General features: G+C 47.3%; 1 protein-coding gene across 3 annotated transcripts in view; it reads left to right on the top strand.

Moving 5' to 3' along the window:
- LOC118773764 (thyroid hormone receptor alpha-B) overlaps nt 1–13,421 on the top strand; it is a 96,820-nt gene that overhangs the window by 61,570 nt on the left and 21,829 nt on the right. For 2 of the 3 annotated variants that reach the window (XM_036522842.1, XM_036522858.1), the window contains exon 3: nt 12,299–12,550. In XM_036522842.1, coding sequence (XP_036378735.1) covers nt 12,495–12,550 — 56 coding nt within the window. In that variant the 5' untranslated portion in view covers nt 12,299–12,494. Of the gene's footprint in view, nt 1–11,146; nt 11,297–12,298; nt 12,551–13,421 lie in introns of all 3 variants that reach the window. The other variant, XM_036522849.1, reaches the window with a different exon arrangement.

The raw sequence follows: 13,421 nt of genomic DNA, 5'->3' as shown, positions 1-13,421 counted from the left end.
TTTTGGCACTGCCTTTGTGTTTGACAGCTTGTAGGAGAAAAAGCCTGCTTGCATTTGATGAAGAACTTTAGCACTTTAGCATTATTATCATATAATGGCAGATTTATCAGTTCATATTGACTGTAATGAGCATAGTCAAATATCCAGGCAGGAACAATTTCCATTGATGATTTGCAAAAAATGCTTTATCGGCGGCTTTTTTGTTTCATTGCTCTAGCTCCCTGCCTGTTTGAACGTTTCAAAAGATGTAAGCCCACCAGACTTCCAGGGCAGCGTTTGGCTGCTTCTGGCATGCAGCTTAATGGGAGATATACGGGACAAAGGTCTTGTCCTTCCTCCACCCTGGTGAGGGCAGCCTGCCGTGGCTTCTGCTGCCGCCAAGCGCTCCCGTGTCGGGGGTCAAGCCAGGTCAGGGTGGAAGTCAGAGGCTGTGGTGGAGATATAAATACCTGCGGTGTTTGGATTTGAGGCAGCACGCTCCCTGGGGAGAGGGGTCTGTAAAGGCCGTCAAAACATTGGCCGGCGGCCCCCCGCCCCCGCCACTCCTGGAGCGTGCCCCTGTGCAGTGTTCTCTTCACTGATATCTCCCCTGTCACCCATTTCCCTTCCCCGAGTTTTGGTGGGTTTTATGGGGGAAACGGGTCAAGTGAAGAGGGTAAAAGATATGTCACATTTAAACCAACTGAAAAAAGTGACAAGTGAGATTTGAGATTTATTCTGGTTTCTAGTTAGGGGATCCTCTCCCTCTTTCCTCTGATCTCTGTCTCTCTTCCTTTTGTCTCCCTTTGCTCCCTCTCTTTCTCTTGCTCTCTCTCTTTCTGTCTCTCTCAAGCTTGCTTACTCTCTCTGTCTGTCATGCTGAGCCAGCTCTTTGCACAGCAGTAGCTCAGCTGCAATTAAACACTGGGCAAGATAAGATCAGGCAGAGATTGGGTGATATAGCATGAAAGAGATTACACGGGGATATAATTCACAGTGCGCTTATGAGAGTGTTCTCTGCTCATAGACAGAGGGTGAGAGAAGGAGATGAGGTCCCACGACCGTCACCACGGTAGCTGACACCTGCCCAACAATGGAGAGGCTTTATTGCTTAAAAAAAAAGAATGATCACCAAAAAGAAATGCTCCATCATCACCTATCCTTTCTGTCTTTCTGTGTCGTCATCTGGACTTGAAATGTGATCCCGCAGCACTTCTTAGCTGTACTCCAAGCTGGGATAGAGCACCTCCCCCACCCACTGGCATGGATGAGCTGTATTTTGAAGATTATCAGGCGTAAATCTCCTTTATTAACAAGCCTAAGATGAATATGATTTCTTTCAATCGTAAGGAGATTGGGCCCTAATGCATCCAGTGCATCATGGCGGGCAGTTTCACCAAATGATATCACCTTACCTTATCTTCATGTATTGGCCTGGTTTATCTTGTCATTATCCCAGACTTATAAAAGTCCGAGTTTATAAAATTGTTTCCGGGAACTGCATTTGCAGAGACTTTCAGTGTGTTCAAAGAAAAGGAATGGTCTTTGTTATGTTATAGCAGATGCAGTCATCCGGAAGGACTTGTCTGTTCAGTCTTCGCCTTCCCCTCTCAGTCATACAAACTTTGATTGATTTGAGCAAAGCATGCACTGGAGGGTGTACTGCTGGTCTCATAGCAACAGGATGGCAGAGTGCTGAGTGTGGTGATCCTGACCCTGTCCCATTGAACCATTGATGGTTAGGCTTCTGAGGCTTCAGTGGTACACGAAAGAGTGCTGCTCAACTGAGCGGTGTTGCTGAGGCCGCATAAAGCACACACAGACTGCAGGCTAAAGAAGACTAAGCCCAAGGGCCCTGCAGCCACATTCAAACACACAACCCTGTGGTGTTTTTTCAGTCCCAGCGCTTGTCCCTCTATGCCATGAAGTAGTACAAATGGCAGCTATATCCCTGGTTCAGAGTAGGTGTGCCGGAGAACAGAAAGTCTGCTGCACTGCCCTGAAAAAGTGCGTGCAGGTCCACGGGAGTGCTCCAGATGGCTGAACATTCTCAATTCATTCTCTCATTCTCAATCGCCAGTGTCGTCATGGTGAGTGAGGCCTCCAGAATCACGGGGGTTGTGCAACATGCTGATAAATCATAAAATCATATTGTGGAATGTGCAAGGGATTGATTGCTGTCCTTCTCCTGCACTTTAGTGACCCCTACTGGTCATGCCAGGGCACAGTTGTTGTACTTCAGGGCTGGCTGACGCCTGCAGTAGACTGGGGGGACATTAGCTAAGGCAAGAACTGAGTTCCGGTCCTGCTCAAATGAAAACAACATTCTGTAGTGGGGGAAGTCTTTCATCATAAGGCACAATACCACAGGAGGCCCCAGACAGGGCCACATTTGAGGCCCACACATCTTTATGTTCATTTCCACAGACTATGTGTGGCTTTCTTTTTTCATAAGCTGTTTATGGCTTCCCAATGGCCTCAGCACTCTCTCATTGTTGCAGCTGTTAGCTGGATTACACCTGTGAGCAAAGCAGCTTTTAACGCAATTGCAAAGGTGTCTCTTCACGGCCTGTAGAACGCTGCTTCCACAAAGTGGGATAGTCAGAAGTAGTGACATATGGAGGAGCGAGAGGTCTCCAGCTCAGGGACCAATATCGTTTCTGCATGCATCACTCTATGGCTTCTGAGGACCAGGTCACCGCATAGTTGAATTGTGACTTGAGCCCCCCCTTAGCCATCAGTGTCTTTGGATGAAAGCGTGCATGTGCGTGTGTTCTGGTGTGTGTACGTATTTACTGCACACTTGTACTTGCATGCACAGTTTTTGTGTGTATGCAATAGTTTGATATGTTTGTTATTTGGTGGTTTCTGCTTTTGAACTTTGATAACCTGGAATGCGATAGAATATTATACCATCTGCGTAGGGACAGTGTGCTCCTCCAGAACAAGAGTCTAACTCGCTCTGAGTGCTTTCAGGTTACCAAGTTCTAATTCTTACCCCAGTCAATACCTGAAGATAGGCAGCAAACTGATCCAAGATCAGCACTTGAGAGCAAACTCTTTTGACAAGTCTACTGGGCATCCATTGAGGGGAGTGAAAAGCCCTTGCCAGCATCCCAAGGGTGCCGCCATGCCACTGTTAGTGCACGTCTCAAGCTGAATTTATTATTTAATTGATTCATGTTCACTCCACACCTAATGGACAGAAAGAAAAGATTTTCAATAATTTCATTTTCTTGTAGCTGTTAAGGAGCTAGCTGTCTGGTCCAGATGAATAGGGGCTGTGAAATGAGTCTGCACACTGGTAATTGACTTCCAGTTCCTCTCTAGTCAACACACAAAGGACTTAAATCCTGCCTTTCAAGTCCCAGGTCTCAGCTGTAGTTTACCATAGCAGTGTCTCAGAGATTATTACTCTGGGGGAACCTAAGTGTGAATGAAAGCCGAGCCAACATTGATACACACACACACACACGCACAGACATACACACAAGGGATTGTCACAATGAGGACTGTAGTAGTCAGTGTTCAATTCACAATTTGGATAGATTCACAAACCCATTTTCTTCACTTCTCAGTTAGCTGTAGGCAGTTACAACAGGGTGCCGAAATGATGACACCAGCACTCTGTGATCCCTTTCTGGGTTGTTACCAATCACCCCCCTCCTCACAGGAGTAGGTGATGATTCTGAAGGTGCCACGGTGCTCCTCAGAGTCCTTCTCAGTCATGATCAGGACGAGGAGCCACGGAAACTTGCGGGCCTGTTGTGATTACAGAGATGTAAATCTGTGTCCATGCCAATGCAGGTGTGGCTACACCAGGTCATTAACTCTGATTGTTTTTTCCCCCCTTCCCCCCGGGACCGTGCCACCAGGGGGAGCCAGTGAAGGAAAACAAACACCATTGCCGCCCCCCATGCCTGTCTCAGCTCACAGTCAAGGCCCCTGTTTTTCCTACACTTGAAAGAGGAGTGGGAGAGTTGTCACACAGCAACTTTGCTACACAAATGGTGCCCCCATGATTAAACACGAGGCAATGTCTATTCATTAGCTCTGCACACGGCTGCCAAGCGCATGTGGTCTGTCTCACCACAGGCCTCGTGGGAATCGTAGTCCATTTCCGCACACCTTCTCCAGTGCCTCAGAATGGAGCCCGCTGGCAACATAACAAAGGAGATGCTTGTAGTTCGGCCCAGTTTTTTAGTGGCTGGTGTGAACCACACCTTCATTTGGGTCATTCTGGTGGGGAGCGCTAAACAGCGAATGTGTACACACAAACAGACCTAGACAGTTGAAATTAAAGTTCATAACCATCAGGGCCAGGTACAGAAAGACAAGTTTACATATAGATAATCAGACAAACCCAGGGTTCAGTCAACTGTTAAGACGCTTATTCACTTCGCACGCTCACATGGATCTTCATATGGTACAGTGTGTATACTGGCTAAGGCTGGCAAAACAAATGCACACACATGTACACACACACAAAGCAAGCAAGCAGTGTCTTTGTATGTGCCCCGCATGCATGTGCGCATACACACACACACACACACACACACACACAAACACACACACACACACACATGCATGCACACATATGCAATCATAAAGACACATGAGGGTATACAGAGAAGGGCCCTTACCTCAATCAGAGCTGAAGAGTTGTCCACAGAACACTGTTGTGGGGGGGGGGACTGCATAGGCTGATGAAAGGACATCAGATGATAACAATAAACATGGAGTGTTCTTTTCATATTTTAAAGTGGTTTGCTATGGAATATAAATCTTTTAGCCCTTCCCTTTTCCTTCCTCCTTTCATTATTTTTCATTTTTAAGCATTGCTGTATATGGGGGTGAAATATGCTATTTAACAGTCGTCAAGTTTGATAGAGGGTATGGGTGATGGTGGCATTTGTTAGGAACAGGGGATTTAGGGGTAGAGAGGTGATGGGGGGCTGGGGGGGCAATAATTACATCCAGGACCACCCAGGCGCCTGGAATTGGTCCGCCCTGGTGCGGACCCATGCCAAGAAAATCACCTTCCACCGGTGCTGCCTGCCAACCACACCACCTTCTCCCCTTTCACCGTGCGCAACATCCGCTCTGGAGGGGATGGGAGCTCGGCTTGGCTGAACTCATTATGTGGAGGCGACGATGGCCAGGAGCTGGGAACACTGTGTATGCGTGTTTAATTTTTCTCCTTCCACCCTCTCCATGCTGCTTTTATAGCTCATTATGGAGGTGGTCGTGATTTTGGGAGGGAGTGAATTCAGGACATTTTTCATGTTGAAGTGACAGGATCACCGGTGTGGGAAGTGGGATAGTTTGGAGGGGGTGGTGGGACTGGGTGAGGGTGGAAGGAACTGTGGTGTTTAGTCCTGGGGGGGGGGGTGATTAAGTACTAATTGACTGCTTTTTTTTTTTTTGTTAAGGCTATGGAAGAGCTGGAGGTACATTGCAAAATAAATCCCCCCCCCCCTGCTCCGCCCCCCACTCACCAGATTGGTGGGGTGGGGTTGTTTTTGAGAACAGAGCGGAGGCAGACAGCAGGAGCAGTATGCTCCAAGAAAGGGAGCAACTGAAACTCTTTGCTTGGGAGCCTTGCCCAGCTAAACCCTGTGAACCATTCCAATTTGTTTAATTTTTTTTCTTATAAATATGCCTGTATTTATTTATATGATTTGATCCGCTGGGGAGTTTACGCACTTGGCTGGGTTTGTTTTGCTAGCACTGCAGCCGGTGCTTGGCTTGCTGCTGTGTTTGTACACTGAGCGGAGGAACAATTGGCGGAGTTTTGCTGTGGCCGCCGATAACTCAAAGGAATGGCCCTGCTCTGTTTTTTTTTGTTGTCTCTTTTTTTTGTGGAGGAGGCTCTTTGTGGAAACTTAGGGCTATGTGGGACATGTGGGGGAGTGTGAATCTTCATGTGGGTGTGGACATGGGTGTGTGGAAAATCAGCCCTTGTTGTCAGCTTCAATGGGTTCCTGAGCTGTTTGTAAAGATACAGGACTGGTTTGGTACAGGGCAGAATGAGGTCCTGAAGGTCCTGCTAAATCAGACCACAGAAGGGAGGGAGTCAGAGGATGTTGTCACGGTGGAGGCCCTTGCTTCTACCTATCTGGGCTTCTTGGTGGCACATTCCTCCGTCAGCAGGTGGAGGTGGGGCTGGAAGGAAGGCCAAAGGGCCCACCCCCAGGGACACGTGGCAGTAAACCTGTTGGCACAGGTCCCTGGAGTCCCGTGCTTGCACTCAGGATGGAGGCAAGTCAGGCAGTCTGGCCAGGTGCCACGCCCAGCCCTGCCTCCCAGCACAACCTGGCTGACACCAGCGATGCCAAGGGCTGCCCCCATCAATAGCGTCATCGCCACACACACACGCCCACACTGACTCACGGCGGGGATTCCCTCCCTTTTGTTTCCGCGGCAACGCTTGGTTTGGCAGTTTCATTCATAAAAAGTGTACCTGTTGGCCTGAGCCACTGCCAAAACCTCACCTAGGCACCGACGTGCGCTTGCAGATTGCTCAGCTCTTGTCACGTCCCGTGTTTTTGTGGCTGTGTCGGCCAGTGCCTGTCAGTGGCCCTGAAAGGGAAATCTTTGTTATTCCTGACTTTTATCTATGGCACTATGCCCTGGCAAACTATAAAAAAGGCCAGGCTTCATGGGCTCCTCTCTGCTCCTAGGGATATACATGATCTGTCCAGATCTCAGAGAGGAGGGGCAGAGGGAGTGAAAGCTGCGCGGAGAGAGAGAGAGAGAGAGAGAGAGAGAGAGAGAGAGAGAGAGAGAGAGAGAGAGAGTACGACTGTTCCCTTGACTCTTGAATTCCAGCCGTTACTCAGGTTTGGCTGAACCAACATCCCCCACCTCACCTCTCCTGTTTCTGTTTGGCAGAGTTCCCACAATTCCTCCCTTGCAGCATGGCATGGAGGAGAGTGCGTGCAACTAAAAAAAAAAATTATAAAAAAAATGATTGACCGGATGATCTGAGCATGAGACCGATGCACAGCTGCGGCATGCTCAACGGTTGTCATGGTATCTTCCGGGCTCTTGGTCTGGCTCCTCTGTTCCCCTTTCAAGTTTATGATCCCCCTCCTGTTGCCATTCTGGCACAACTTCTGCTAATGCAGCATCTGGCCTTTCAGAAACAAAATAAAACCATGGCTTGCGCACAGACCGTTCCTCTCTTTCCCAAGGGAAATGTATGGCCCTGATAGTATAGACAAGGGTGGCTGAGAGTTCCTGTCAAAGTTTAAAGTCTCCAAATGTGAAGTCATTTCTGTGCTGACTACAATTAGACATTTCCAATAGCAGTACAGAAATAAATAACAAAGGAGCGAGCGGTCATCTCCGAAAAAAAATTAATAATATGAAAACACTTAACAGAATCACATTCCCTCTGTTTTTTTAAGGTGGACTGGGAAAGAATTCTCTCCTTTGCCTTTGTGTGGGAGGGCTTTTTCTTGATGACAAGGAAAGATTCATTCTCAGACTGGAGAGTGACACATACTAGCAGAAACCTTGTTTTCTACAGTTGCAGGGTTTTGCTTACCTTCAAAGCGATTGCTGTTTACGAGGAAAGGCCGTTCTACCTTAACAAAAGAGAGAGGGAGGAAGAAGAGAGGAAAAAAGGGCCTAATTTGTTTTTCAAACGCAGTCACATTCTTGGCAGCGTTTAAGCTTGTCTTTGCCAGAACTGGGCGGAGTGAGGAGGCAGAAAGCCTGGACTTGGCTGAGTGTTGCTGAATGTGCTGAGTGCACAGTGAGGGCTGATTTCCCTCCATAACAAACTGTCTGCCCCCCTCCACCCCCTGTTTACTACCTACAAACTCCATACCCTGACCACCTCTTTCCTTTTGACCCCTGCGGGTCCTTCCCTGAGCGCAGTCACTGCAGGAAGAGCAGGAAGAGTGTTACCTACAATGCACTGCGAAGTAGCAGTGCATGCCCCTGAGGGTCATTTTGCAAGGTGTGCTGGGTAGGTGAATACAGCTTCAACATTGCCCTGATTAGCCACACTTGTTTGCTCTGAGCAGAGCGACGTGGCTTTAGGAAGTTAGAGGGTGGGTGTATTGGAAGGGGGTGGGGAGACCACATGCTACTTCATCATTTGTAAAAGGAAATGGGAAAGGGATGTTTGAAGTAGAGGTTTGGTTGCACCGAGAGGGAGGAGCGAGAGATGGTGGAGAGAACGAAGAAAATAGCAGTGGAGGGACAGAAAAGAGTGAAGCAAGAGAGAGAAAAACAGAAGAAGGGGGAGAGAAAATGTGCCCTCGCAACAGAGGAAATGGTGTCATTTTAGCCCGTCTAATGAACCCTTACCGGCTGGTTATAAAACAGCCTCCTATTCAATAACCAGCAGGGTATATCTTCCTGAGTGCAGGGCCTGTTTAGCTCCCACGGTACCCTTGGAGACGGGACTGGGGCATTGTTTGATAGACGGGGCCAGTATATGCCAGCTGGCTAGCACTTGTCAGGACCTCTCAGATGTGACCGGGGGCAATATTTAGCGCCTATTAATAACCCGCCGACACTAATCAGAGCTCGCTGCAGCTCAAACAGCAGCCGTGTACATAGAGCAGGGAACATTCTCTCCATGCTCCACCTAATGTAAACAGCCACATAGAGATAGGAGAGAAATGGGACGACTGAGTAAGTTGGGGGGTGGGGGGGCGTATGCTCACTGGCAGCTGGCCATGACCTTTGGAGTATGAAGGCTGGTACACTAAAGATGAACCTGCAGGGCAGCTCATGTTCCTGGAGGTATTGCAACATCGGCCCTGACAAAGAGAGCCTTGTTTCTTTTGGTCGGTAGCAGTCAGGGTGCCTGACTTGCATCCAGAGGATTGTTAGTTCTAATCCCTGGAGGGGTCTGGCCATTGAACCCATGAGTTAAGGTGCCTGGTGAGGTAAGGTGCCAGCTCAATGCAGGAGATGTCTGACTGTGTAAATGGACACTGTTTAGCAAATGAGTTTTGTAATAACGTAATGTAATCGCGTAGTGCCTTACCACTGAATAATCCAGTTTCGGGTGTGGGTAATTCCAGGGCTTGAGGGCTTCAGTCTGTTTTTAGCTTTGCATCTTTCCCAACTGCATGCAATTCATGTGATTATCATTTTGTGGTGATGTCATCATTTGGATTATGAGCAGTACAAAAGGTATAGTTGGGAGTGGGTTGGGAGTTGCCGGATCTGAAAATCCTTGCACGTTAGGTAACCCACAGCCAGATGTCCCTCACCCAGTGTCTGTACCTGTTCATAATGAGCAGTATAGTTTCCTATTCCTAAGTTTTTCAAAGAAGAGCCAGACCCTGCCCACCTCCAGAAGAAGGACAAAGCTCAAGAGAAGGATGTTTTATTCATGTCGAGCCTATCCTGCACCATAGCCTTTGCCAGTTATTCTTTTTCATGCATTTTAAAACATGCAATTAAATAGGACTTCAACTGAGAGACTGCACAGTTCTAGGCAGGCCCAATTATAAATTTGGGGTTGGCTGAGGAAAAGTGCTAAGAGTGTGTGAGCATGTGTGGGTGTGTATGTGTTGGGCGGGAGTATAAGGAGTAAGAAAGATACAGGTCCACCTGGTGATTGGCTCAAGTTTGGATGTTTAACAGCGCTCTGATCCCAGTCAGTGCTAAAAGAATCCCCTTTTCAGAACTCTCCCCACAACCATGCCTTCACCCTAACCCCCGCTCTCCCCCGGCACACACAAGTCATCACCAAACACCTGACCCTGTTGAAACCCCGAATCTGCCCTGTAGCTGTGTTTTTGAACTGCGTTCCCCCCTCCCCCTTTGCATATTTATCCCTCAACTCTAATGAAAAACAAGTGAGCTGTTTTCTCCAGCGGGCAAAGGGCAACATAAATCAAACCCAGAACTGAGCTCTATCTTTTAATCTCTCAATGTCCTCCCTCCCCATCCTTGTGTATTTCATGATTTCTTTCTCTTTCACTTTAAACTTTTCAAACCCGTGCAATTGCTGCTGCAACACCCCCCCCCCCGACATACACACATGCACGCGTACACACAAACGCGTGCATGGGTTTGTGCGTACACACAAACCCACACACACACACACACACACACACACACAGGTATCATTTTTCCTCCATCAATAAAGACTGTTTGTTTGCAGAAGTGGATACCTTTAATCTTCAGGTCTTCTCATGTGCCAGTACTTGTGTCATCCGTGTTCAGTTCGGCTGTATCGTTTCCCAGCATATGCCCATTGCCGACATGCGTAATTTGTCACGGACCTTTTCGAAGGCATGACTGTATGAACTGTTCTAGCGTATAGTATGTGTTGCCCCTGTATGTGCTGCTCGGCTCCTTAGCCCGGTGGCGCAGTCGCTCATCGTGTATCTAAACACCCACCCAGCGGGGACCCTCTGTTCAGCTGCTGCTCCCGCTCACTAGGGTCGCCCTCTGGCTGCACACCTGTACAGTGCTCCCAGTGATCGTGGCTTTGCTCGCATGCACATGCACGCTGTAAGCATGCATCATGTGCAGGAATAGAGCCACAGAGGACTGTCATGTAATACTGACAAGAGAGAAGGGACAGTGGCGTTGATAGCTGGGGTCTTTTACTTCATGACGTAGTGGCCTGCTATGATGTGCTCCCTGACTCCCGAGGTTTTCAGTGTGAAGACAAAACTCTGACACCCCCTGATTATGATATTAGCGTCAAGTAAGGATACTAAGTTGTTTTTATTGTGTATTTACTGTTGTACTTAGTGCTCACCATCCTAAGTGGGAAACCACTCCCCAGGAGGCTGCAATCTGTGTTAAAATGCTGCCTGTGGTGATAGAATTCTCAAGAACAGGAGGCCCTCATAAATGCCAATATTTTCCCAATCAGAGCTCAACCTAACAATGTGATAAAGGCAAACATCATGGGCATATAAAAAAATTAAGTTAATGGAGGCCCATAAAAGTAAGAAGAAAATTGCGTCTCTTAAGTCAGTATCTGTTTATTTTATCACAGTTTAATCTATAAATACTATACTGATGTAATACACACACCTGCATGCTTGTTAGCAATGTTCAAGAAACTGTGCTTAGGTGTTAGTAGGTGTTTAATTTAGAGTGTTTTCCTAACAAACATTAACACAAATCATTGAGTACTTTTTAAGTTTATATTTATTTTGGTCTTCTCTGTTATTAGGGGGTTAATGACCCACAATATGGAGATCAGACAGAGCAGAATAGAGGAATGACAGGGAATCACATGAGGCAACAGGCCCTTCTCCCCATGCCCACCCTAGTGCATGCCACCACGTGGTGGCACTACCTCTTACATAATAGTCCTAATTCAGTGAGCTCACCCTTCATCGTCCTGTTGCTGCTCCTCTTTCACGCTGTTTACACTGCTTCATTTTCCAGCCCCTCTCCTCGCACAAGCCTGTACCCAAACCTCGTCTGGTGAAGAGGAGCTTGAAGGTTTTAAGCTACAGCTCTTTTGTAACCTCCCGGCTAGGACTCCCTTAAAGCTCGTTCAGACATTAGAGAGGGGGACATAGCCATATACAGAATCATTGTTCCATTCCAAACAGATGATGTCAAAGTGAGAGGCAGAGCTGTGGATGCACTGTTAGAGCCTGTGGATGGGAAATGTGTACATCACAAGCCCCAATCTGTCGCGTACAGCAAATGTACAAAGCAAGGTGGTGTGATGACGTGGCCTAACCCCTGCTGTTTCCAGACATTTTGAAGAGACTTAAAAGAGGAGGGGGATTTAGTGGGAGAATCTGGGGGTTGGGTGAGGTGAATAGGGAAGGCAATCTGGCTGGGACCTTTAGCTTCTAAGTCATTAGCTTCTTTTTCTGAACAGCTGTTTCCTGAGTACACCTAAACCAGCTTAACCTCATCATGCAGTCTTACTTCTGTAAGTACATACTTTGGCTCTCCTTGGTATTTTATGCAGCCAATCAGAATGTAGAGCTTTCTAGCTTTTCTTGGCCATCCTGAGGCTGTCTCTGTTTCCTGGCATTGTGTCACTCTTTGGTATTAGGGTGCAGTCAATCTTAGCAGCATTCCTGGAAGTTCTGCCAGTTTTTATTTATTTTTTTTTTGCAAAATGTGTGTGGCGGTAAATGGGTGATTTTTCACAGGTGTTTGATGGGGTGTGGTGCACAAGTGCAATTGTGCTCACACATGCAAATGCTGCTAAAACATGCAGGAACACACTCTGTTCTGTTATGTTCTTGTGTGCATTTCACAGCAGTTACATTTGCATGAAGGAGAATGTGCCACAGAATATTTAATTTGACCTTGTGCCTCCTTCTGTTCCATTCCTGTACATTTGCATTCTCTCTAGATCGCCAAGTGGCAGAGATCAAAGGTCGCGTGTCCACCTGTCGCATGTCATCGGGAAGGGTCGCCCTGGAGACCTTGACCACCGCGACCTTGTGATGGCTGATTGACTCATCACAACCTGCGAATGCCAAGTGTGCATCCGAGGGTGGGGCCCGCCTCAGTCTCGCTTAATTGGCCGCTGGATGGAATTGAGGTGAATGGAACACATGCCCAAGGAGCAGGACCTGAACCTATCAGAGGGAGAAGAGGCACGGTGAGTTCCGCCCACAGCTGCCCGTCACCTGCCTCTTAAGTTGCATTTGTTTCTATCACAATTGCTCCAAAATGATATGTTATCTTTGATCAGCGTTAATTTCGTGGCTAACATAATGTTCTCCCATTACCCAGCCAGGTAGGCCTTTGCTGGAACATTCCACAAGTGTTATGCTCAGGGTTATGATGGGTGTGTCTGGCTCAGTATAAAATGTTGAACCTGCATGTAGGTAGTACCTATGATCTGTGCCCATCAGCTCAGCTGCTGTTCCATCCTTTCAGAATATCCCACAGGAGAATATATCCAATTTAGCCATCTGGCCCTCTTTCTCTATTATGCACTGCAATAAATTGTACTGGACATTGCTGTGCTTACCCCAAGTGTTTTCCTTTAAACTATATATATATATAATAAAATAAAATATTTAAACCAAATATATATTTCAACCAAAAAACAGTGTAAGAGTGTGGGTAACTCTTGTCATTGAGCTGTGAGACAGATTTCCTCTAGAAAGGACAAAAAAAGTGAAATCTGAAATGATCACATGGCAAAGCTGAAACCACGGCATTTTAAGCAGTGCTGTGGTTCTACTCAGCGAGACCAATAATTACATCTCTAGAGTACACTGCACTGTTGCTTGAAATCGATAGATTTCGACCCTTGCCTGCCTGTATATAAGCGTGTGTATGTGCATGCACTGTGCACAAGTTTTATTTTGAAGCTTTGCAATTGTGCTGGAGTCCTTGGGCAATTTTTTTTTTTAATTTGGAAACATGTGAAGCTGGTTCATGTTGCCAGCCAATCTCCTAGCCTCTCTCCTCTCCACTCCACTCCTCTTGTATTCACTCTCATCTTCACATCCCTTCTTATC

This window comes from Megalops cyprinoides, chromosome 1 (assembly GCF_013368585.1).
Source record: "Megalops cyprinoides isolate fMegCyp1 chromosome 1, fMegCyp1.pri, whole genome shotgun sequence".
Lineage (NCBI taxonomy): Eukaryota > Metazoa > Chordata > Actinopteri > Elopiformes > Megalopidae > Megalops > Megalops cyprinoides.
The sequence above is the reverse complement of the archived record's forward strand: the minus strand, read 5'-3'. Positions and strand labels throughout refer to the sequence as shown.